At 40.6% G+C, this 25849-nt stretch overlaps 1 protein-coding gene and 1 long non-coding RNA gene across 6 annotated transcripts in view; one reads left to right on the top strand and one right to left on the bottom strand.

Annotated features, from left to right (window-relative positions):
- The first annotated feature begins 9563 nt into the window (after positions 1-9563).
- LOC310688795 lies at positions 9564-18102 on the top strand. The gene is made up of 2 exons (XR_014517190.1): positions 9564-9681; positions 14670-18102. It is a non-coding gene; the product is annotated as an uncharacterized lncRNA (long non-coding RNA).
- The window catches only part of ARRDC3 (arrestin domain containing 3), a 21348-nt gene continuing 12777 nt past the window's right edge, over positions 17279-25849 (bottom strand). For 2 of the 5 annotated variants that reach the window (XM_083465449.1, XM_083465450.1), the window contains 6 exons: positions 25305-25452; positions 22725-22827; positions 22107-22363; positions 21840-22002; positions 21022-21176; positions 17398-19609 (listed from right to left, as the gene is read on the bottom strand). In XM_083465449.1, the coding sequence (XP_083321575.1) occupies positions 19553-19609; positions 21022-21176; positions 21840-22002; positions 22107-22363; positions 22725-22827; positions 25305-25452 (883 nt within the window). In that variant the 3' untranslated portion in view covers positions 17398-19552. Of the gene's footprint in view, positions 19610-21021; positions 21212-21839; positions 22003-22106; positions 22364-22724; positions 22828-25304; positions 25453-25849 lie in introns of all 5 variants that reach the window. The other 3 variants (XM_083465448.1, XR_014517074.1, XM_083465451.1) reach the window with 3 other exon arrangements.

The raw sequence follows: 25849 nt of genomic DNA, 5'->3' as shown, positions 1-25849 counted from the left end.
GCTCAGGAGTCACGGGCGGGCGGGCCTTGCCTATGAGGGGCGCAAGGCATGCGGTTTCTCTGCCAGGCAAGTGCAAAGCCTTTCTTTCGCACCCTGTGAAACATAAATGCGCAGAGTTTTTAAAAAACTGGGCAACGGCCGACCTGAACTCCCAAGCCTCCCCCGATCAGTCAAAACAAAGGGGGCAGAAGATCTGTACCACCGAACGTCCCCAGTTCCCCTTTGGAAGTGGCAGTCAGCAGCTCAGAGCCAGCCTGGCAACGCAATTGGATCTGGCTGGCTTCAGGAGCTGCTCGCTGCTTTGGCGCCCACCATTTTTCCTCACCAGAAGTCCCCATATGATGTGTTGCACACAAGACACATCATATGGGGACTTTCGGCAAGGAAAAATGGCGGGTGCCACGACAAAGAGCAGCTCCTGAAGCAAGCCAGAGCCAACTGCGCTACCAGGCTGGCTCCGGACTGCTGAGGCTGCCGCTGTCATGTTTCCCGGGGACAGATTTGCAAATCGGGGTACATTCTGGGGATGGAATTTGTTCGGGGACAGATTTGCAAATCCAGGGACTGTCCCTGGGAATCGGTGACGTCTGGTAACCCTAGTCTAGATCAGTGTTTCCCAAACTTGGGTCACCCATCATCAATTTCCATCATCCGTAGCTAGCAGGACCAGTGGCCAGGGATGATGGGAGTTGTAGTCCAACAACAGCTGGAGACCCAGGTTTGGGAAACACTGTCTAGATAATCCATTTTCTCTAGGGATGCCTGCAGCTGAGTCACCATGATGCTCTCAAGTGCTCCCCCCCCCAGGGGTATTTGTGATAGGGTGGGTTGTTGTCAAATACCATCAGGTCCATGGTGTTTTTGTCAGGAGTAACTGCACAAATTGCCTCCTTCGAGGCAGTTAGCACCACTCCTTATGCAGAGACATGTACACCACACCCTGAACCTACCCAAACATGCCCCCACAACTAACTTTAATCAGCCACATTGGTTCAATTGTTCAATTGTTCAATTGTTGGGAGCACACACACAAGTACCTTGTCAATGTCACCAGGCTGCAAAAACTGAAAGTGATCTTAGAAAACGTGGTTTGATGGTGCATTGGAAACCTCACTTGGGATTGCATCCATCATGGCATCTAGCTTGCTGTGGCAGTGAATGTCTTTGTCCTCAGTGCCTAGCAAACAACTCACAAAGGGGAGGTGTCCCAGACTCCATTCACTGATACAAGGGTCAGGAGCCTACAGACCACCCTGAAGAATTCTGCTGGCCAATTTCTTGAGGATGTGATGAAAGTAGCAAAGTATGGATTTAAATTAAATTAATATGTGTGCTGTTGTTTTAAACACTTTCTGTGTGTAAAAGATACACACACACACATATATACATATGTTTTAAATAATGTAACTGTTTAATATGAGTTTTTATGATATTGTAAATTGTTTTGGGGTGCCTTATAGGAAGAGGTTCATAAATTATTATTTTTTTAAAAAAAGTAGAAGACAATATTATCTGTGATGAGTGCATAATAGAAGGCTACAGTCCTAACCCCACTTGCCAAGAAGTAAGTCCCACTGAATTCAATAGAATTTATTTCTGCATAGACATGGCTGGAATTGCACTGTAAGTTTCTGGTTTCTGCATTTTAGGTATTTTCTGGGAAGCAAGACCCACAGTATGCGTTGGACTGCAGCCTTAAGCACTGTGCTGAAATACTCTACACAAATACATAAAAAATAAACTACTGTAGCTAGGGGTTCTTTAAGTCATGGCTTAAGGGCTTTCCATGTGAAGCTGGTTTCAGCGAATTATACTCATCCACAAATCCAACGTATTTAGCATTCTTCCTGTCTGCGCAATATCCTCCTTTGGCAATTCTTTGCCTCTCTTTCTAGAACGGATCTTGAATGAGCAGACCTTTGATTAGTCTCCTTCCATGTTTGTACATAAGGGTAATTAATGATATAATTATAGCATTAGGAACAGTGCTCACCAGCAATCCGATTGCCAATGACTTCTTTACTCTAATTGCTAGTATAAATGTTGAGAATGAATCCCATTTTTTAAAATAACAGCAGCTTTCAGGTTCCTTCTTCGGCGCTCTTAAAAGAATTGTGAGACGAAAGCAAGAATAACTGAGACCAGAGTATCCCTCCCACCTCCATTCCACCAAACACATTTGGGATGAAAAAAAATGTGGAGCTGAGTCTAGCTTGTGGATGGGCAACATATGGTTGGACAATGTGGGCAGCCCCTATTGATACTTCTCAGGCATGTAGACCTAGAATATGCAGTGTGCCTAGAATACTAAGAAAAGCTTAATACTTCATGAAAATATGTAATTTTATTTCCCACTCAAATAGCAGCTATTTAGCTATTTAATAGCTGAAGTGGGAGGGGGCAGCTTGAGGGCCACTGTCTCTTGTAGGCAAGTTCTGTGTTGGATTGTGGCTACCTTACGTGTTGTTGTTGTTGTTGTTGTTGTTGTTGTTACTATTATGAGCCCCGGTGGCATGCTTTGTATGGTGTAGCATCAACTCAAGTATGTTTAGATACAGAATCAATTAAGACCGTGCTGCAATTAAATGCTGGGGACTTTTGAGAAATATTTCATGCCAAACTTTATTAAGACCCATGGACTCGAGAGCATTTTAAAGTGGCTTCTTCTCCCCTCCATTTGTTTTCATTAAGTCTATAAAATGTGCATTCCTTTACTTATTTAAGGAATTTGAACATGCAGTAGGTTAATATGCCACCATGGAGGCCAAATGAGAGTAAGGAAAACATTCCTCTTCAAGATCGGAATAAATAAATTCATAAACTGTAAGTTTTAATCAGAAGGTTGTCAGAGACATCAAACTGTTTGTCTGGAGGTGTGACACTCCCCTGTAGCAATTGTATTGATTTTCACATTTTTCTAGGATACATGAAAAATAGCATGCCCTGACAACATTCTCTGATAATTTGAGCAATGATTATAACCCCAGTACTATAGAAGGTTGAGTTAATCAGGGAGAGGCAGCTCCTGTTTTCTCCATTCCCCAGGCTGTGGTTTGAGAGCTGCAAGTGTGTTTTGATTATGCTCAGGAGGTTGGAGCAAAGCCCAGTGAGGAACTTTCCCCTATGAGAAACTCTCGCACTCATTGTTGTTCTCCAGCAGCTGCCACTCGGAGGCAGGCTGCCTGGAGGTCTCCCATAGCCATCATGAATAGTCGCCATTGAGAGTCTTATCCTCTATAAACTCGTCTGACCCCTTTTAAAGCCATCAAAGTTTCAAGCCAGCACATCTTGCCAGAGCATGTTCCATAGTTCAGCTATGCACTGTGTGAAAAAGGACTTCCTTTTGGAGGTTCTGAATCTCAAAACTATTATATGAGAGTGAGAAAAAGTCCCAATTTTCTCCACACCATGAATGATTGTATACACCTTTATCGTATCGTCCTTTGCTATCACATCTACCGCACAATTTGTATATTAAAGCCCCAAACATTGCTACCTTCCTGCATAAGTGAGGGGCTCTAGGTTCTTGATAATTTTGGTTACCCTTTTCCGCGTGCTTATTTCATGCACATGGATTCTAGAAATGCCAGATATTCTACAGAGGGAACCAATTTTTAATAGATTTTTCATCCACCTTATCATCTAGGCCCACAGCCGCTGTAGGGTCTTTGCTTGGTGAATTGACAGTTGAGATAGTTCAGTTGCTAGAGCCAGGAGTCTCTTAATCTCAGGGTCAGGGGTTTGAGCCACATGTTGGGCAAAAGAGTCCTGTGTTGCAGGGGGTCGGACTAGATGACCCTTGAGGTCCCTTCCAACTCTATAAGTTCTGTGATAGTTCATATGTGGTGGTTATGGAATTTCTTCCCTTTGGTTCTCCCCCCCCCCCCCTCTTCTTCAGAAGGCAAGCTAAGATATTCCTTTGGTTATTCAATTCCTTGAATAATCTGGCTGACTGGAATAATAATAAGCTGGCTGACTGGAACCCGAAACAGGAGAACTTGTGGCAAGTTCCATTTGTTGAACGTTGTTCACTCATGGAGGCAGAAGGGTGGAATATAAGTCTCTTAGATTTATCAGTGTAATAACTAACTTCATTCAATGCTGAATTCATATCAAAGGTGAAAATATCTGAGCTTCCACTGGAGGAAAGCTGAGGTCCCCATTTTCTGCACTTATTTGAAGTGCTCAGTAGTACAATCTGCCTGCTTTTTTAGGTTAAGGGTGTTGCTGCTTGTCCTGGAATGTCTCTATGTATATGCTTGAAGAAAAGCTCTAAAAGGTTTAGTTTACTTAACAGGGCACCTTATTTTGTGGACAAAACAGACATAGGTTTTGAGAGTATGTTATGCTCCTCAAGAAATATATAGTTGCATGCACACACACACACACAAACACACACACTCACACTATGGAAGCTGATGTTTTGCATTTCTTTCCCGTCAGCAATACTAAGAAGCTGTCAGAAGCCCTGTTCTGCATGCTATCTGGAGGACAGCTATAACCAGCTGTATTCAACTACAGTATCTTGGCAGTAGGCAGATATGTAAGGAGTGGAATGACTCAGGGAGAAATGAGAGAGGGGGAGCCGCGGAAACTGGTTCAAGTAAACATGACATAGCTTCTGTCAGTAGCTCCCAAGAACCATCACCACACAACGCACTAGCAGAATATTTAGATTCCCTCTTGCTATGTAGAGAAAGTCACTTTTCAGAAGCTTGGAGATGATGCTATTGTTGCCCACGATACACGTGTTCATTTTTCTGCCCTGCCATGATGTTTGTAATGCTTCAAGCAGTATCTGGAAAAAGCTGGAATTATTTCCCAGCAAAATAGGAATTTCTGGGGCAAAATACTGCCCCTTTTAGTTGCAGGTTCCACTTACAGGATAGCGCCTATGCTATTCCTTCGCTGGTGCTGAATAGTGCATTGCCTGTCCTCTTATCTGTGCCCAGAACGTTTTAAAAAGTTTTGCTTAAGAAATTAGTTTGATTATGGAAATGGTTACGTACATAGCCTCTTATCTGCAAAAGCATAACACTGACCTTTTAAAGCGAAGATGTTCCCTCACTAGAATGTTCTGCCCTTTCAAGACCAGCAAAATTGACTAGACCAGAAGTGACCTGGTGCATCCCAGTCAATTTCAGCTTCACCATGCTGTATATGCCCAGTCCTTGAACTGCAGGGCTTGGCACTGCCACAGATGCCAAATAACACACATTCTGCATTGGTCAGGAATCAATCTTTTAGTGTGGCAGCACCTATAATTTTGGGACTCTCTGACATCAGGCAGGCTCCTTCGCTGTACTTTTAGTGCCTGTTAAAAACCTATTTTAAACATAGTTTTCACTGGATTTGCATATTATAAACAAAAGAAAGAAAGAAAGAAAGAAAGAGAGAGAGAGAGAGAAAGAAAGAAAGAAAGAAAGAAAGAAAGAAAGAAAGAAAGAAAGAAAGAAAGAAAGAAAGACCAGTACTGATCTTAGCAGTATACAGTAAAATTGTTTAGACAAGCCTACCCAGACATGAAGAAGGTTGATGTATATTTTAATCTGTTTTTAGTTTATTTCTGATTTTCATTTTTTTGAATGTTTCAAATCACTGTTTTTGCTGGTGGTTTTTTATTGTTTTATTCTCTTTGTAAACTGCTTTGAGGGTGTGGTTTGTTTGTTTTTTACCATCAATTGTTATAGAAATTTTAATAAGTAAGTAAATAAATTGGACAGGGGTCGGCAATGTGATGCCCCTCCAAAAGCTGCTGGACTCCCAGTATCCCCAGCCTTCATGGTCAATAGTCTGGGATGATGGGAGTTGTAGACCTGGAGAGCATCACATTGGCTACCCTTGGTATAGAACTAGGAGATGCATCTGACATTAGGAAAGAACCAGGAGAAACAAAGCAAGCACAAGGAGGCTTTTCTCCTCCACAGCCAGACATTTCACCTTTCTGTGTACAATTTTGAGACTACTCATGGTGGCTCAGAGCAAGTTCAATGCAGGGCTAAGGTGAAGATCACCTTGGGTCCTTTGGATTTTCCCTCCTTTTTAATTTAGCTCAGTATAATCATGACAGCTATAATGTAATGAAATAGTTCGCTGGTTTCATCATGAATAATGTGGGAGAACCCGTGGTAACTTTAACCATTCATGATGAATCCTCTGATTAATATGAGCAAATCAAGTTGATTAAATAGCTGATCCTTCAAACCTGTTTGACTGCTTGGCTGCAAAGAATTAATTGGTTTGGAAACAGGGAGATGGCAGGTATGTGGACATGAACAGCTTTAACCTGGCCGTCTTGGATGCTGAATGCAGATATTTGGGAGAAACTGCTGGCTCAGTCCCGTTTTGGGGTTCTGGACTCTGAATCTACCTGGGCCAGCTACAGCTTCCTCACTTTTTCTTCTCAAAATAAAGAGCATACCCGTGTGAAGTAGCATGCATGCATGAAGAAACTCCAGATGAAACTGTCCCTAAATAGGTTGTCCTGAATTTCAGACTGGCCAGTGCAAAGTGACAAGGGTGTTGCTTGAATGACATTGGTTCTTAATGGGAAATCGGCAGGACTGAAGTCAGCAGGATTCTGCTATTGTTCCATTAAAGTACATCTTGGTGTGCACTCTTTGTTCTACTTAGGGCTGAAGCGCGGCAATGCCAAAACAATTGAATTGAAGCCAGTTTAGGCAATTTAACTAGGCGGTAATTGAGGCTGCCTGTCCAGAACAGACAATGATGAAAAGTCCACAGTGACTTCAGTCACAGCCAGTTGGAATACATGTGGCCAGTTTATATCACTTAGAATAAGGTACAATGGCAAGAAGAAGCCCAGGAGAGGGTGAAAGCCAGAGCTCCTTAAGAACCCAAGACCTTTCTAGCTGTTTGACTCAAACCAAACAGTAGCCCAACTACCCAAAGAAAATGGTAAGCTGTCCAAAAGGAGAAATTGACAGCTGGGACCTCTTCTGGTGTTGGATCTCCTTGCCTTTAGACCACCTTCACTGAGCTCTTCTGTTTCTCCCACCTCTTACTGATGAAAGAAGCAGTGGCAGAACTCGGATAGAATCCCAAGGAGCAAATTTCAACAGCATCTGCAGAGCTGCCACTTCTCCTGACCATGGTCCACACTGATATATATGCAATATGCCTACTGTCTTCTTCACCTATAGTCAATGTAGCTGGATGTCAGGAAACTTGCTTAGCATAAATATTTCAGAAAGCTTTTCAAGTTGCGTGTAAATACATCTGCTGCTGATTACACTAACTGCCTTGTTTCCCTTTACTTACGAGGAACCGAAAAACCATAATAAATAATTTGGGCAGGTTTTCTTGGCAAAAGGTGCAGGTCTCCCACTTGTGTGCTCTATGATTCACTTCCATAAAACGTCATTCAGTTCCAAAACTATCAGAGACTTCACTCAAAAGTATATATACTGTAGGATATGGTGGATGGAAACTATGTCCCATAAATTGCTATTTAAAGTTCTTTGGTTTTAAAAAGAAAACTCAAAGGACTTAGGAAATAATGGAAAAATCATTTTAAAGGAGGAAAACCAGGCTTTTAAAGCCCTGCAATATAACTTCAAAGAAAGGTTGCTCCAATAAGGGTGTTAACTGACCTTCAGACACTACATGTTCTAGAATACCTCAGAATACTTCTAGGTGAATAAATTATTATTGTTTTCACTTACAAAGTCCAAGGCCCTCCCCTTCAAGTGAAATAAGTCAGGGTCCAGACTTTGGCATCTCTCCTGGACTATAATTCCACACCTAATGGCAGAGAAATTTTAACTAGATAATGTCTTATGAGTTTTATCCAAATTCCGATAGGGTGGAAATAGCACATGATACAGTTCTTCTTCAACTGTATCATTTCAGAGAACAGACCGAGGAATTAGCAAATCAGATTTTTAATAAACAAACAAACAAATAAATATTTTATTTTATTTCTAGGTAGCTCACTGTGATGCCAAAAGGTTTATTTGGTTCCCCAGCCTCCTCCCTCATTTGTCCACTAAAAATTATATTAAAAATAATTGTTTTAGACTAATTTTTTTTAAAAAAAATACTGACTGTGATGCCAAAAGGTTTTCTGTAGCCCCCCAAAATATGTTTATTAAAAGAAGTTTTCTCAATAATATGCTTTTTCCCCCTACTGACCACTCCTGTGGGCCATCTGCTAAGTTTCTGTGATACCAAAATGTGGTTGATGAATATTCCCAGACCTCCCCCACATTTGTCCTTTAAAAGAAATTAAAAATTACACCCACCTTGACATGTGTACCCCAGAGGGAGTTAACCATAGGACAAGAATGGCCCTCAGCCCCCCAAAAGGTTAGTTTCCCCTGACACAAGGTAAGAGTTGACATACTATGTTTGGTTCGCCAATCCCCGAACCTTAGAAGTGTAGGAAAAGTGTGTTCATTTGGCAAGCTCATCTGTCAGGGCTTGAGTCGGACACAGGTTAGCACAAAATATGCAAGACTCCATTGTCAGTGAAGTTCACCCTTCATTCAAGGAAACGGCATGCAACTCTGCAACACTTCCCAGCAGCTCTGGCCCTATGGAGCAGTTGCCAGGACTGAAGGTCCCTGCCTTCCACTCTTTCAAAGGCTCCTCCTCTCCCAGATTTTTCCCAAGCAGTCGCAACTGCATCTGCACACCTCTGGTCTCTGTTCTCCCCCCCCCTCATTATTCTGTGCATTCTTGGAGACCAGGACAGACAGCTTGGCACATCAGGAGAGACAGACTCCCTGGATTCTCCAGCAGCCTCTTGACCCCACTTCCTCTGCTTCAGCCCCAGAGTCTGAACTGCTCCCTGTCACAGGCTCTTCCTGCTCACCACACCCCGTTGCCTCTTCAGCATCCAGCCCCTTGACCTCCCCCAATCCTTGACCTCTCCTCAGTATCCCACCACCAATCCCCTGGCTCTGAGCCTTCGTCCTCTAGGGTTTCCCTTGGGGGTTCCCTGGCTGCTGCCTTCCACCACTCCTCTTCGTCCAGCCAGTCCCTGATATCATCTCAGTGATTGGGCTTCTCTCTTGGTTAGCATGTAACACACTTTAGAAACTCTGGTCTGGAATTGAATAGGAGGTCAACAGATGAGTTTCCCAGTTATAAGGCAACATTGAGATTGCATACAACCTTGCTTAACCCACCTAAATCTTGATAGGTGGACATTCAGTGCCAATGGCCCACTAAGTCTAGATAACTTGTGATCTGAAAAAGGGGGCTCTGTTTGTCCCTTGGGTATCCAAAGCTTGAGAATTGTGTTTACAAGGGCATCCAGTCTCCCTCTCCTCTTATGTTCAGGCATTGCGTGGAACACACTGTTATTTGCTTTATAGCCAATAATTCTCTCCATTAGTGCCTGTTAGTATTTTGCAATACTAGAACCTGAGAGTTGATAGGGGGGTTGGCTGTTTGCATGAGACATTCCTGAGCCTGCATAGATGGCGAAACATAACTTGCAAACTGATAACACACAGATCTGACTTTTAGACTGAGCAGTACATGACATAAAACCCCCCCTCTAAAACAGGCTCAGGAGTACCATCTGTCATTCAGCAAGGCATTCTGTCCTCTCCTCTCCCGCAATGATGTAACTGCTTCTTTACTGCCCCCGTTTCAACAGTGTTTGAACAGACCCAAGATGCAATATGAAAATGCCATTTCTGAAGCCTGCAGGTATAATTAAAAGCAGAAGTAGCTGTTGGTTGCATGCCACTTACTTATCAGTGTACAGTTGCTACATGCACTCGACATTGCACTGTATTAAACATCTCTACAATTGTTATTCAGTTGGTGGTTTTTTGTTACGTGTTTCTAATAGATTGTGCTGTTTTTATGCATTTTTATCTACAGCAAGCCCCCAATTTATGCACTTGTGTGCATTCAGCTTATGCACATGACAAAACAAATTTTTTAAAGGGAGCGGAAAAGGGGAAAATGACTTTGGCCATCCCACCTGTCATGGCATAGGCATTTTCTCCTCCTGCTTAACAAACACAGGTGTGGAGGTTTAGTTGGCATTCAGTTTTAGCATAGAACTGAGTCCTGATCATGAGTAATGAATTTCACTATTATATCTTAAGGCCTGCTGCCCCCGCACCAGCTTGCTTTCTACTCATAGTTGCATGCTTTTATTTCAAGTTGATTTCATTCTCTCTCTCTCCTTTTTACTAAGCCACACCTCTTTTTATGCTTGATCTAACATATAAGTGGAAGTTAGTGGGAACCTCCGTCAAACTCTTAAAAGTGTAAGAAGAACCACACATCAGTAATAAACAGAGAAAACTTGATGGCATGATAAAAATGTCTATGAAAATGCTTTTCATTTTTCAGGTCCGTTTATATGAACCATGTAATTTCAGGAGCAGATCAAACTCTTGCCATATATATGTATGTATGGATTTAGGTGTTAGCTTAACGTGAACTACCCTTGAAGGTAACAGAAAACACAAATGTGAGACTTTGAAGGGTTTCAATTTTCAATTTGTTTACCAGCTTATCAGCTGTTTATTTTAATTCCTGAAATGATTTAGCACTCTTTCCTTTTGGAGCAACCAGATCCTAGAAAAGCGAAACATCAGCTGTGAATACTATCAAGCAGGCCAAGTCACCAAATGCCAATCTAAGTAAACAGACATGTGACCCTGTCAGTGAGGACACAGCAAGATATTTCCCCTGCCTGCTTGTACGTGGCTTGTAGGGTAATGTCACAGACACACCTTCCATATAAATCATATGTGAGCAGATCGTCAGGACAGCTGCTCCCCCGACCAAGCCTCTTTTACCCAAGCAACGTGTTAACCACAAGTCTGCTCCGATAACCGCAAGGAAATGCCGACAGGGCTTCATAGGGAAATGGTGGCTATTTTCGGGTGGGACTTATTCTCATATCAGCAAATGCGTATCAGCACAGTTTTATTGATTTGGTGCTCCTGCACAACAAACCCACTTTCCCCCCAATATAAGGGTTTTCCAAGTAAGGAAAGGAATGGGAAAGTGTGGGATAACAGTTGTTTGATCTTCGATACAACACCACACAACCTCACCCACAAACAAAACCACCTCACGCACTTTCTGCCAACAAATCAGGATGCAGGTAAACAGGTTGTATGGAAGTGACGGTTGTCGCTTCCATTTTCTGTCTTGCCTGTGGATGGTGTTGATGTGGATAATATAATTCACACGCACAAACACACACATACACGCACAAATAAAAATAAAGTAGACACCGCAATTGTTAGTTGGTCAGTGATTTGTTATGTGTTTTTAATAGGTTGTGTTTTTATAGATTTTATGCATCTTTATATACAGTAAGCCCACAAATCACACGCTTTATATGCATGGCAAAACAATAATTTTTTTTAAAGGGGTCAGAAAGTGGGTGGAGTTCTGGAAAAAAATAACTTGGGCAATCCTATCCATCATTAAACCCAATGTGTGTTGACTACACAAGATTTTGACTTTAGGCACGATCCATGGAATGTAACCCCTGCACAAACTGTGGGCTTAGAATAATAGAATCTTAGAGTTAGAAGGGACACGAGGGTCATCTAGTCCAGTGTTCCCCAACCTTGGACCTCCAGCTGTTTTTGGACTACAATTCCCATCATCCTTGACCACTGGTCTTGCTAGCGAGGGATGATGGGAGTTGTAGTCCAAAAACAGCTGGAGGCCCAAGGTTGGGGAACACTGATCTAGTCCAACACTCTGTAATGCAGGAATATCAACTAAAGCATCCATGACAGGTGGCCATCCAAGCTCTGTCTGTCTTGTTGTAAACCACCCTGGGGGTTGCACAAAGGGTGGTATATAAATCATCCCTATATATGGAAGTTGTATAGAAGATTATAGCTGAATGAGCTCAATCTACAGTAATGAGCAAGCAGTTCTAACACCCAAGGCCTATCTGGGTATGTAACTGCCCTTGCAATTTTATTTTGGCCTTCTTGAGTGACACTGCAGCTTGACAGCTGGCATCTGTTGCCTTTTAACATGTGAGATGTCAGCGTGGTAATGTCGGGATCATTTCCTTGCACTACAAAAATTGATTTTTCTTCATGAAACCTGTTGCATTTTCTGTTTCTTTCTAGCTATATTGCCCAATTAAACCCATTAACCTTCCTGGACAGTTTCTGTTGCTGGCATTTACTGGGTGCTATAGGCAGGTTGTGATCTCTCCTATCCTCCCTGCTTCTAAACTTTAAAACTTATATACTTTGCAGGAATGTTTGTTCCTGCTGGTGTCAGGAGCTCATATTAAATTAATACACTCAACACACACACAATATCCAGCATGCTTTGTTTTAGTACTATGGTGAAATTCTACGCCACTGCAGATAATCTCAGAACAATGTTTTGTTACCTCTTATTAGAAATGCCACCATATTTAGAAAGCTCTATGAGCTGGGGACACAAAACATCTTCTTATAAGGTTAAAAAAATACAGTGCTGTGTCCAATCCCAGGAAGTCCTCGCTTGAACTTGCATGAGCTATGATGTTTTGTGTCACTAATAAACAAACTAGAATCATATAATAAGCTACTGATTATTATACGTACTGCCACCAGTGATTTTATTTTTCACTTTACAAAGCTGTTCCAGGAAACAGAGAGGCAGCTTGTTCTTTTGAGATGGGAGAGATTTTTGCTGTGCTTCCCCCCCCCCCCACACTGCATAAACAGCCTTGTTCTGTAAACTGAGTGTGATAACCCCTCCTGAAAGGGAGTTGTGTTGAATAGGCCTGGTTTCCACAATCTGTGACTTCTTCTAAACTCCCAGGCAGCTATAAAAAGCAATGAGATTAGAAAGTTATCTTTGCCCTCTCCTCACATGTAATAAAACTGCTTTTATTCCTTTTCTGCAGAATTCTGCAGAATATAAATTCTGCAGAACTTAAGGGTGGAGTGAGGGTGATATATAGTCTATGTAAAGGATCTTAAATATTTGATAACAAAGGGAAAAATTGGAGACATAATAGTTGAAACTTACAATCTAAAATAAGTCTTGAGAGAAGGTGAAGAATTGCTGAACAAGATTTTGTAAATGGGAACACAGAAAAGGGAGATGTGAGGGAGTCAGAAAAGAGGGTTATGGAAATTTTATTCATGAAATTGAACTATTTTTCATGTCTTTTATATGATTTTTTGTCTTTTGTCTTTTTTTGTATGTCTTTTTTTTTTTGCTTTTTCCCCCTTTGGTCTATGTGACTGATGGTGATGGTGTTTTTTCTTTATTTGGGTTGTGTATGTGAATGGTGTTTTATTGTTTACATTCTTAATAAATATTTTATTAAAAAAAAGATCTTTGATACTAGTCTCAGATTTCCCCAGGCTATGTATTCTTTACAAAAAGGAAACCTGAGCAGTATTTTTCCAAGGAATTAGTTTGCTGCTGTTCTGTCATGAGTTGCTACTATCTGAATACTAGTGAGAATTTTTCAAGCAGCCCACATTGGTTGCCCAAAACTTGGAGGATAAGCAAATACTGCAACCCAGGTTCAATTATCTGATGGCTCCCAGGAATGACATGTGGATTTCCTTTCCCTCTCTCTGGTGAGCTTTTGAGTTGCCAGCTTGTTTTTCTTGGCCAGGCTAGATGTCCCTGATAGTTATTTGACAAACAGAAAATCACCAGGGATAGTTTTTCTCAGAATTACATCTGCAAAGTAACCTCACCTGCAGAATTTCTGCTTGTCAAACAGTTGTGAAAAGGCACAGCTGCCCAGCCAATTCTAAGCTTGGTAGAGAAAGCACACTTCATAACCTGCCTACTGGAACCACTGTAAGGATTTCATTTAACTGAAAACTGAAGCTTAGAAAACCTGCTGCAAACTGGATAACACAATAGTGCAGGAAATGGAAAATCCCCAAAATAGGGCATTTCAGAGTGGGGTACGCTGCCACCACCTTTGGATAACCTCAATCCTCCTCTTCGTTGTTGTTCTAAACTAAAAAGGCCCGGCTTAGTTGTTTATTTAATGAAATTCATACACCGTGTTATAGATACCCCACAAGGGAAAGGGAGCAAGTCTTTTTCTTATAACACATTGGTTGATCACAAAAGGGGGGGGGGGGAATCCTTAAAGAGGTTTACAAAATAATAATGATGATAAAACTATGAGATTATCAGTAAGAATTAACAACATTTTGAGACTTTCAAAAAGTTAAAATAACGTTTCGAACACTTTCCTTCTTAAAATTATCAGATTCGGTGATAAAGGGAAAAATAAATAAAATAAAAGAACAAATTAGAACTCTCATCAAGTCTCTAAATACCTGGGTGGAGGCTTTTGGTTTTTCCAATATGCTCTCTTCCACTTTACAGCTGGCTTTTTCGTTAGTATTCCAAGCTCTATGATACTCCTTTTCAGATGTGAGAGATCTGAACTGTACACGGTGTTCTAAATGTGGCTGGAGAGGAGATGTATGAGATGCTTCACATTTTCAGTTTCCTAGTGATTGGTTTAACCAGATTTACAGTTTTACTGTCTCAGCACACTGATCTTACGCAATCCTAAGCATGCTTGCAAGAAGTAAGCCCGACTGAGCTCAACGTACTTCTCTAAATAAGCATGCAAGAATAACGCAGCATCAGTGACCTGTTCGCCATCAACTCAAGATCTGGTTTCCATGTAGTCATAAAAATGCGCCACTCGTTTCTTTTAGGTCACAAGGTTGAAGGGAAGCAGATAAGTTGCTGAGCTACGTTGCTTTGGGAATGTGTTGGACCCCTAACAGCAGACACCCGTGCTGTGGTGCAAGTTCTCACTTACGAAGCGACTGGAACATGGACCTTGAAGCCAGCTCCCTTTGCTGGAAAGATACCACAGGGTTTTCTATACAGGCAGGAATCCTGGTGTTGTCTTTCAGCAGGAACTCAGAATTTGTCTCCCCGAGTCAGATGATGATCTGGAAAGCCCCTGCAAGTTTTAAGGTCAGTGGATACAAGCAACTTCAAACCCAACTGCTTGGGTCCTCAAAAATATTGGAATTCTGTCCCGACAGCATATCTGATTGAGCAGATCAGAGCACTTCCCAGTATCGCTGGATGAGAAAGAACAAAAGCCAACCTTGCAAACCCACATTTCTCCAATGAAAATTCTTGTTGTTTAGTCGTGTCCGACTCTACGTGACCCCATGGACCAGAGCACGCCAGGCACTCCTGTCTTCCACTGCCTCCTGCACCAGTGAAAATAGGGACATTCTATTCTACATCAGGAAGCTTCTACTGTGTGAGATCTCACCACACATATATACGTCATATACATATACATCTGTCACCTTGAGCCAATTACCTCTCCACCTAACCTACCTCACAGGGTTGTTGTAAAAAAAAAAAATGTGTGAGAGAAGGGATCATGCACAACACCTTCAATGGATAAATGAAATGAAATAAAAATATATTTGCAAGCTGCCTTGAGTCCCTGTCAGGGAAAAAGGTGGGTAGTAGTAGTAATAATGGAAACTTTGAAAATGATTAGGAAGATACCAGAGAGCAAATCCTTTTGAACTCGGTAAGACTTAGTTCTGAGTATAAATGCTTAGGATTGCAGTGTAAGGCTGCACAGTCTTTACCCAGTTACCTGAGAGTAAGCTCTATTGAATACAGTGGGACTCCTGAGCAGACATGTAGGCTTGCATTGTAAGGCTCCACTTACGATAAAGGAACAAACACTTCCTAAAAGATGGCTGGCTGCTTAATTATTGCGATTAAAGAATTTAAAGTGGTTACATTTTCCTTCAAAATTCTAGGAAGAGTTTTGCATGCCAGCTTCACCATTTCCTTCATTTGATGCAGGCTTTTTTTTGGGGGGGGAAGACTCCATTTTTGCACTTACCCCCCCCCCAAGGCTCCAGTTTCCAAAAAGGATGGGGTGTGTGTGTCCTGATCTCTCCAACACCTAATTGTTCTTCGAGAGAAGGGGAGGAAAAAGGAAAACTGGAACATTCCAGGATCAAATCAGAAACCAGGAGGGCTTCTGTAATTCCAGGACTGTCCTTGGAAATTAGGGATACTTGGAAGCTGTGACCTAGGAATTCCAAAATATAAAGTTGGCTTTTGTTGTCCCAGGTAGGCCTGCATCAGGGAGCAATAATGGAGACGGGAGCAGCAGCAGAGAGTGATAGGGTGGGTTGGTGGGTGTGTAAGTGTAACTTTCTGCTAGTTATTAGAGCATTTCATTCTCCTAGTATTTTAAAAGATGCTCATTACTCTGCAAATTAATTTTATATGCCCAACAAAGATCACTAGTTTGGCAACTGTCACGTTTATAAAATAAGTATGGGAATTTGTGCTGTCCCCTTGCAACCATGTTAGAAACATATGCCAAATTTTCTTGTGAGATCTTTTTAATTTTTAACCTGAAATTTGAAGAAATCATGTGCAATGATTGCATAAACTTAGAATCACAGAATCAGAGCTGGAAGGGAGCACAAGGGTCATTTAGTCCAAGCCCCTGCAATGCAGGAATCTTTTTGGGCCAACATGGGGCTCAAACCCATGAACCTGAGATTGAAAGTCTCACACTCTACCGAGTTATCCTTTACTTCAATAGTTTTGCTACGATCTTCAGTGAGGGAGGAAGTTGCTCCATTTGCCTTAGCACACCCTCCCCACCCCCTACAGCATGGGTGCAATTACCACACACGGAGAGTTTGTTCTAGGGCACAAGGAGGACTTCTCCCAGTCTGTGTACATAAACATAGTATCAGACGATTATGGGAAATGGCCTGTACATGCCTTCTACAGTCTAGCCCATCTCTCCACACCAACAATTCATTCCTGTTCCAAAATGGCTTAACTGAGGTTGTGCACACACCTACCATTCACAATCACAGTCTGGTGTGATGCCTATTCACTTGGATGAATGAATGGACACAGGGTTCTCGAATACCCTATGGTGAACATTGTGCATGCAATCCCTGCACCTGCAGTGGTCTTCATCAAACACATGCAAGTATGACAAGCAATTGCTTTTTGTTTCTCCATATAAAATCGCTAAATTAAAAGCTGCTAGTGTGTTGTGTGTTTTTTAAAAAAAGGTTTATTATCCACAAGGAAGAGCAATAGGAAAAATTAAGTTCTTTTCCACATATTGTTGTCTTGAAACAAGAGTCTACAAAGACATATTCAGCACCAAACAAAAGAAAAAGAAAAGAAAAAGAAAAAAATATATATAATACAAACAGCCATTGAATATAATCTATAAAGCAAACATTAAATATTGCACTTGTTTTTCTAACATTTTGGATTTTATTTCCCCCCAATTTAAAAAAAAATAATTGGGGAGATTTTGAAGACTGGACTACAGCTCAGAACCTCATATTTTACAATGTCCAGAAATTGACCAATATCTTATGAAATCAAAATAACAGTAATGCCACATGTGTTGGATTTTTTTTTTTGTAAAAACATTTTTTATTTAATAGTGTTCACAACTTTAAACCTGATCACAAAATTAATGTGATGCAATGCCAATTACTACAATATTGGTCAATCCTGCTTCATATGGAAATTTCCATCATACTGTGATAAATGTAATGCTATGCATAACAGCAATTGTTCCCTAGTTGGTTGAAACAGCAAAGGAAAAAGGAAGAAAACCACCAAATGCCCTTTTATGTCACTATCCCATCAAAAATATTCTCAAAATTGTGTGTAGAAGAGGGACATTCACAAAATTGCTTAGCACGATTGTTAAAAAAAGGTCCATCACTCAGTTTCCTTATTACCCAGTATATGAAGTTTGCTTGCTGAAGGCCAAACTCTTTTAAGTGAATCACTTAAAACGCGACTCATTTTATACTGGGGTTTTTTTTTCACCCTGTTATTGTTCAAACATGAATTGTTGTCCATGTTTTCTGAAAGGCCACTTATGGAAAAGCCTGTCCTGTTTGTTATGCTATGAAGCTTCAACAATGGTTATAAAGCATGGAGCCTTAATGCAGAAGCCACACTACTGTAAATCTGAGCATCAGGAAGGCTGCTTTTGGTAAAAATAATAATAATCAGTCGTGAGTTTGTTCCTGAAGAGGACAGTTGTGTGTCAAAGTATATCTTTAATGCTGAAATACTAGCATTTGTGTCAAGAGCCTCTCACACCCATCATCCACTAGTTTATTCTTTGTAATCTGCGCTGAACATCACTCTGAATTATGCAGCCAAAGCAATTCTAGTTACTAATTTTACTAGTATAATTCTTCACTCTTGGAGACAGTGGCAGTCCTTGGGAAATCTTTTCCAAAAGGATCCCCTTTCTATCCTTTAAAATACACTGTTCATTTGAGAAAAGACTCCCTCTCATCCCAACTAAAAGTTCAGCACAAATATTTTACACAAGTTTGTGGTCATGGGATAACTACGTATAAAAATAAATTCATTTTCCCCATCCCATCTCACTGGTCGAGAAACTCCTATGTGAACCACGATATGAATTCTACACAACTTTTCTCCAGTAACTCTTGGCTGACAAATGTTGGGTGCTACCTTATGTGGCTCATCTTAAAAAAAAAAACCACCGTAACTTGACCAAGCCCTTCTTCATCATGTCTCATGTTTTGGAAAGATAATAAGAAATGAGGATGAGCTCCTTTGTGTATGTCCCTTTTCCAAGTCCCCCTTTCCAAACCAAACAAAAAAGTAACGAAAACAGGAAGGAAAAAAAAATTCAACAGTGCAACATAAAACACAAATAGCATTTCAACATTTTGGCAAGTGATGAGTTCACCTGAGATTAAGTGATTTTTAGGCAGTCTGTAACAAAATTCTTCTTTGCGGTATAGTAGAAAGGCAACAAATTCTTAAAAGGAATCAAGAAGGTATACAATCTTGACGAAGACTCCTATTGGTTTTCTTCGGTTATTTCCCCCCCGCATATCTGTTGCTTATCTACTACAGTAGGCTGCAAAACATACAGCAAGGATTGGCTTGAAGGCATTGATGTTTATAATAAATCCACAGCAGGATCCAAGCTGAAGAAGTGATACATGGATCAGTCTTATTAGGACAATTCTGAGCATGTGCATATGCAGGAAAAGTCCAGACTATATTGTTTGTTTTTCTAAATAAAAAAAGTCAGTGCATTTGTCATCGTAAAGTTTTCAAAGCTTTCTTTTGCTCCTTGTTGTGCGGACCACAAACAAGTTAAGAAGGGGGTAACAACAGTCTAACATAAATGAGGAAAAGCTGTAGTGACACCGAACCGCACAACATAAGCATTGAGCATGTGCAAATTTTCAAATCAAAAGAGGATGTCGTCCCTCTTGCAACACGGTGAGTGTTTTGACACATGAGTGTAGGCTATTAAGGCTGCTCTTAGTATGTGCCAGTATACAACAGGGAGGAAAAGCTCAGATCTTCAAGCATGATGAGCAGTCCTATGATGTTTGCTGTAGGCTTCAAAAGCATAATCACAGGTTGTTTCAGTATTTCACCTTTTCTTTTATGCAAGAACTTCCTTTTAATGTGTTGTCTCCGTAGGACACCTTTATCCGCAACACGGCGAAAATACATCTCAGACCCAAGTCAACTCTTCTTATGAGGCATTCCTTCAGCGCGAGGGGCAGGATGGCCTGTCATCTGAGGGCTGATCTGGGTTTGGATCAATCTGAGGAAAGGAGAGAGGAAAAGTTAATGCTTTGCTGTTGCTTTTTAAAACAAAGACAGCAATACCACCTTTCTAGAACAAAGGAGCCTTAATCATGAAAAATGCAAAACTTTTATTTGAAAACAATTAGAATTTCCGTGCTATTTGGCACATTTATTTTGGTTTGGCATCCATTTTTAGAGGGCACTATGTTGTTTTCAGTTGATGCATCTTTCTCATTTACAATGTATGAAATAGCCTGGAAGGAAGAGGAATGAGAAAACAAGTTGTCGACTCAAGTGCCTTATTTTATCAGGAGCCTTCTTACTGGCAATCATTGAATGTGCCAATCCAGAGAACATCAAGCCACAGAATGCTATATGGGAGTCCACCATAACTAAAACAGATGCACACCACTCTGTGCTCAGTTACAGCAACACACAGCTATAATTGACGTGACTGCTAATGTTGCAATCCTATCCACACTTTCCACACTGAACACAGTGCCAATGCTGAATAGCACAGTCATCCTTCAGTTGAGGAAAACATTTAAAGCAGTTAATTACAAAATCAACTTGGTATCTTGCATTTAAAGCAACATAATTTTATTGATTTTAAAAAGAAGAATGAATCAGCTGAAGTGTAGGTACATTTCATGTATCTGTTTTTGTATGTAACACATTGGTTCACATATATTTATACTGGATGAGCAAGTTGTAACAAACAACAAACTGGGCAGAGTTGGAAACTGAACTAGTTTTTTAAAAAACTATCATATGCTGCTACATAATGGTCAAGTCCTTAAACAAGCATTACTTTTCTATTATTATGACAGAGTCCTAATTAAAATAAAAACAGCTGAGTCTTGAGCAGGGGTTGGCAAACTAAGGTTCGCGGGCTGGATCAGGCCCAATTGTCTTCAGGATCTGGCCTGTGGACTGTCTGTGAATTGGTGCAGGGATTCTGTTTGTTTGGGCTGCGCCCCCCCCCCCGCACCATTCTATTCCCCCCACACACTGCGGTGGCACCTCCTCCCTAGAGGAGGAAGGGGGCTGGGCTGAGCTGGCTGAAGTGCCATTTTAAGCAGCCCCTCTCTGGAGCCAGCCCTTTCATGCTGCTCATCTTCCCTCCGCCGCCGCCCTGGTGCTCCTGTGGGCCAGAGAGCGGAGCAGACAAGCTCGCTCTTCCTACCCATGAGAAGTAGCAGCAGCAGAAGCTTCTGGGAAGGTTAAGCACAGCAGCTGGGGCTGGGGAGGAGGACTACTTGTCCCCTTGTCTCTTCAGGCATAAGTAACTGCCTAGTCAGAGTAAGATCACCTGGGATGAAGTATAGATTGCATGATCTTGGGGGATATTCTAGGAAGAATAGCACATGCAAAAATAGTCTTATTTTAAAATGGAATGCAGATTTTGCTGTGTACTTGTAACCTTACCTCAGAATAGAGTGGAGGAGGCAGAAATCGGAACTCCTGGATATAGGCAAATAATGGTCCTTGAAGTGCTCTTTCAAAGTCATCGCAAGCAGCTACAGGTGCTAGGCTGGACTGTCTCTGCTCTTCTGTGACCACTTCTGCATAGCTAGGAGGTGCTGAAGGCAAAAGTACACGCAGTTCGAACAATGTTCTTATGCATGTCAAGATATATAACATGACAAATATATTAAACTCTAGTTATTGTGATTTGCACAAGGTAGATATAAGAAAGGCTCAACAGCTGGTCTGTTTGCTCTAATTTTATTGGACAGTTTTGGTAAACTTATGACTGGATGCTAAAGCAGGTTTACCATCATGCACAGGAAACTACATGCATGCTCAAACTGTTTTTGTGCAATCTCAGAGGAGGAAGCTAGCGAGACACTGTCACCTCTTGAATGTTAGGTGAGAAATACCAAGAAGTGATAACATAATTCAAGGAATTGAGGTTTTATCTACAAGAAGCCTTGGAGACTACAGATCAAGAAGGCCAAAAAAAGAAACCGTGTTGTTATCTTCCATATCTGTTGATTGTAAGCCTCTTCTAAATTAGTACAATTCAACAGATGTTATGGTAGCTCAGCCCTAAAAAAAATTTTCCAGGGGAGAACAGGCCTGAGTTTCCTGCTGTCAGAATGATACCATGGTGATTCCTAGCAGATAATTCCACCAGTGTGCAACAGGATTATCAAAGTTTGTATTAATAAGATACTAAGAGAATAAAGTGCTCATGTAAGAATACACCAACAAACAATATAGAATCTATGTGGTCAAATTACCTTCTGGTCTTTCAGGCAGTGTCAGACCAAGCCAATTCATGTTCATGCTACACTGGCTGCTCACACTTGAAGTTCTGCTGCCAAACGGGTGTAAAGGGATAGTACCGATGACAAGTGGTAAATTAAGAAATAAGTCCATTGCACCTGGAATATCCACGTATACCTAGAAGATAAGCAACACAAATTTATGAAAAGCTGAAACTATACATCCACCATGAATATTTGTATTAGAGCATTGAATATCTAAAGGTTACATTAAGTTCCTACCATTAGAGAATATTCCACGCGGATTATACTGCAATCAAGGATAGAGGGAGAGACAGGTGGAATTTTTAACTGCTTGCCATTCCAGGTTTCTGTCTTCCCCGATGACAGGGATTCCCCACGCAAGTTGGCAACAAGCTGCTTTACTTCCTTCATTTTCCCTTTCGCATAGAATGCCTGTGTTTGATAAATGGCAGCTTTTGGCACCACCATCCGGGAGGAACAGTTCTCAATCTCTGCGAAGATCTGAATTGATTCACCTTCAATGAAACAGAGAACAGATACATTAGATGAAAGGAAGACAACTCAACTTAAAATTCAAACATTACAGCTGGTAATACTATTCTTGCTTAGTCTAGCAATGCTAAGAACATTCAACAGTTCAATGGGAAGAGTTCTAGGATCAACCCCAACAAGATTATGGGAGCATGTACAACCTCCATCCCATTCAAATAAATGGAAAAACAAACTGGTTGCAAATGATCTGAATTACACCCCTAGACAGTAAAGATGCAAAACTAATGTATGCATCAGTTGGTAGGACATTCTGTTTTGCTGAATCCAGGAAGCCCACTCAGAAAGCCACATACACCCATTTCAAAAAGAACTCATGTTACATACCTGGGGTATAGCCCTTCCTTTCGATTTTGGCACTTAAGGATATTGGGCCTGAGGTACAAAACCAGCAACAGAGAGTCTTTTCTTTTGTGCCTGCTTGGGGTGACTGAAAGAAAAACAGAATGGAGATTATTAAACATTTACATTTTTAGCTCAGTGGAAATAATACAGCTCTGTATATTCGCAGGGTTGCTTCCAGACAGCAGCTTTTCAGCAAAGGTAACTACAAACCCAGATATGAAACAGAGAATACCCTATTAAAGTGGTATCTGTTATCATGAGGGTTTGAACATATAGTTGCAGTTTTTGCACAAAGGTTGCTGTTCCCTCCCATGCTGATTTTGCTAGTGCATCTGGACGAGCAATGATCAACACAATTTTGGGCAGAATTGACACCTGTCTGGCTATCATGTCAATGTGCCTGTTATCATTACAACTGCAGAAGAAAGCTAATGTCTGGAAGTGTCCAAATGTCACAGAACAATGATTCCTTGTCTCCCTTACCCATTACATGAGCAAACTAAGTGTGTGGGTAAAGTAGGCGAGCTTCCATTAAATCTGTTTCCAACATTGTTGGAAATGGGTTCATAGGAAAATACAAAAAAGAAAAAACACCTATCCATTTTCTCACTCCTTAAATCAGTATACTTGCACTTAAGACTAAGTGTACCAGCTAAGTTTAATGGTAGAGTATGTAATATACATTAAAAGTCTTAATGCCAGATATATTCAAGTAGGACTGGGGGGGGGGGGGATGTCTGTCTGAAACCTTGGTTGGGGAGCTGCAGTCCACAGACCAGTGAGTGGCCCTTCAGATGATGTTCAACTACAACTCCCATCATCCCTGATTGTTGGGTCATGCTGGCTGGGGCTGAAGTTCAACAATATCTGGAGGTTCCCCACCCGCAGTATAGACAATACTTGGACTAATGTACTGCTTTGGTATACGGCAGCTTCATAGGTTTCTACATTAATCCTGATGAATATAATAGGGATGATCGTAACCTTGCTTATTTGGACACTGGTTTAAGTGAGATTTGCTGCCAAGTAAATATACTTCAGAGTGCAATCTAAATATGAAAAAAATGCAACAGACTGCATCTTAAAGCCAGATCCACAATGTAATTATGCTCTCAAGTTCTTGTTCTTAAACCTCAGGTTTAGGCCCAGAGGTAAGCACCAGGTCTTTGGCACTGTTTCGTTCTCCCCCACCTCACCTTTTAAAATACATATTTTTAGAAACAACTTTTAAGACAGGGTGGCTGAGTACACTGCAAAGTGCAGTGATGATAAGATTCCCCCAGCCCCTTGACATCTTAATATGCCCAGAGGCACTCTATGCATTTATGTTATGGGCAGGTGCCCCAAGTATTTTAAGTATCCATCAACACATTTGCTAAGGCTCAAAGTCTAAATGAACTTAAAGCCAGATTTTATGCACACCTGGAAATAAGCTTCACTTAACTCAGTTAATTGAGACTTCCTTCCACTCAAACATGCATGCAGGCATGCTAAATGGTTGTAATGCTTACCAAATATCTATAAATGAACTTACTGTATGAAATGAAGCTTACTTTCAAATAAGTAAATTTTGGTTCATGATCTTAGAATATAAGCCAGATAGACATTCTAAGTATATGTGTTTAGAATGACCATTTTTTTAAACCTATTGTAATAAGCCCAAATTGACTGAAGCCATATACCCGAATTCCAAAAGCTTTCCCAATTTCAGTATGAATTACTTCCAGGTATGCATGCCTTAAGTCTGAAATTCTCAGAACATTTAATAGTGTTGCCTTCTGAACATTTATTGCATGAAGTGATATCTCACATCACCCTTTATTTCGGACACCAACATTCATTTCTTGACAGGAAGGTACACAAAGGTAACTATATTCTTGTTCCCCCACCCCATATGAAAACAATTCCTTGTCCAAACCCACAAAAATCTATAGAAATATTCATGTTGATTTTGGTGGGTTTTAGATACAGTCCTATGTCCTCCCAGATAAAATGACTTTTCAGCCATAAGCAAAAAGAACCCTGTTTCAATGGACTTTTCTTTACGTGTTCCATTTTCACATATTTAATTAAAATCCAGGAGATAATAAAATAGTTCAGGTCAGATTGAATTAATCTTATTAAAATGTCAAAACATTTATCAAAATAAGATTTTATGATAACATACAGAAGTATGATCATTTCTCCCCATTTGATAGGTAAATTATCAGTAGTAGAATAATGAATAATGCACGGCAGTACAATTGGTTTGTTTTTTTTTACATTGCTTGATCAAGCTGCAACATTCTCAAGCTGAAGTTTCTTGCAGAAATACAACTGTTCCATATAGCAGTTAATTTTTATTAGAACAGTTAAAATACATTACTTTAAAAACAAGCAGCTTAAAAATACTTGATTAAATTATTATAACAATGTTACCACTTACTGGGTCATTATAGTCTTATACTTTAAAGTATTTCACTGTACTTAACAATTATTGTTACACGTTTTGATATTTCATGGACCATGTGTTGCTGTTTTTTATGCCAAAAACAAAGAATGAGTAATTCTGTCAATTCTTACCAGTAATGAAGGAGTGTTGATATCTATATGTTCAAAGACTGTAAATTCCTTCTTTAATTTTACTGGTAGAAGCCAAGGCCTGTGCAATTCTGCTTTCACCCAATAGCGCACACTGCCATGTCTGCCTTCAAATGAGGTAGCAAGTGGTCTGTTCAGGACACAAAGGTCAAAGCTGAATGAGTCTTTATTTCTGTTGTTGTCTAGCTTAAGTATACAGTGGGTAATAATAAGTTGTACTGTACTGTTAATGCATCATAGTATGTAATTAAGGATAATTTGTAGGATTTTGATGTTCAATTAGTTTGGGAGAAATATCTCTGTAGTTAAGATTAATTGCTGAGCAGATATACAGAATACAACCATATTTGTACAGAAATTGCACTGTAGAATGCTACAAGGAAACATTAATCCAACCCACAACCCAGTTAAGCTGAAGTACTTGGATAAACACAACTTACTCCAGTTGAATTGGAGCACAACAAATTTAAATCCAAGTGTTCCACCTTAACCTCATTTGGGACCAGGTGATGTTTCTTTATTCTCAC

Source organism: Podarcis liolepis (genome assembly GCF_965112155.1).
Source record: "Podarcis liolepis genome assembly, chromosome: 11".
NCBI lineage: Eukaryota > Metazoa > Chordata > Lepidosauria > Squamata > Lacertidae > Podarcis > Podarcis liolepis.
This window is presented reverse-complemented; position numbering and strand designations above follow the sequence as displayed.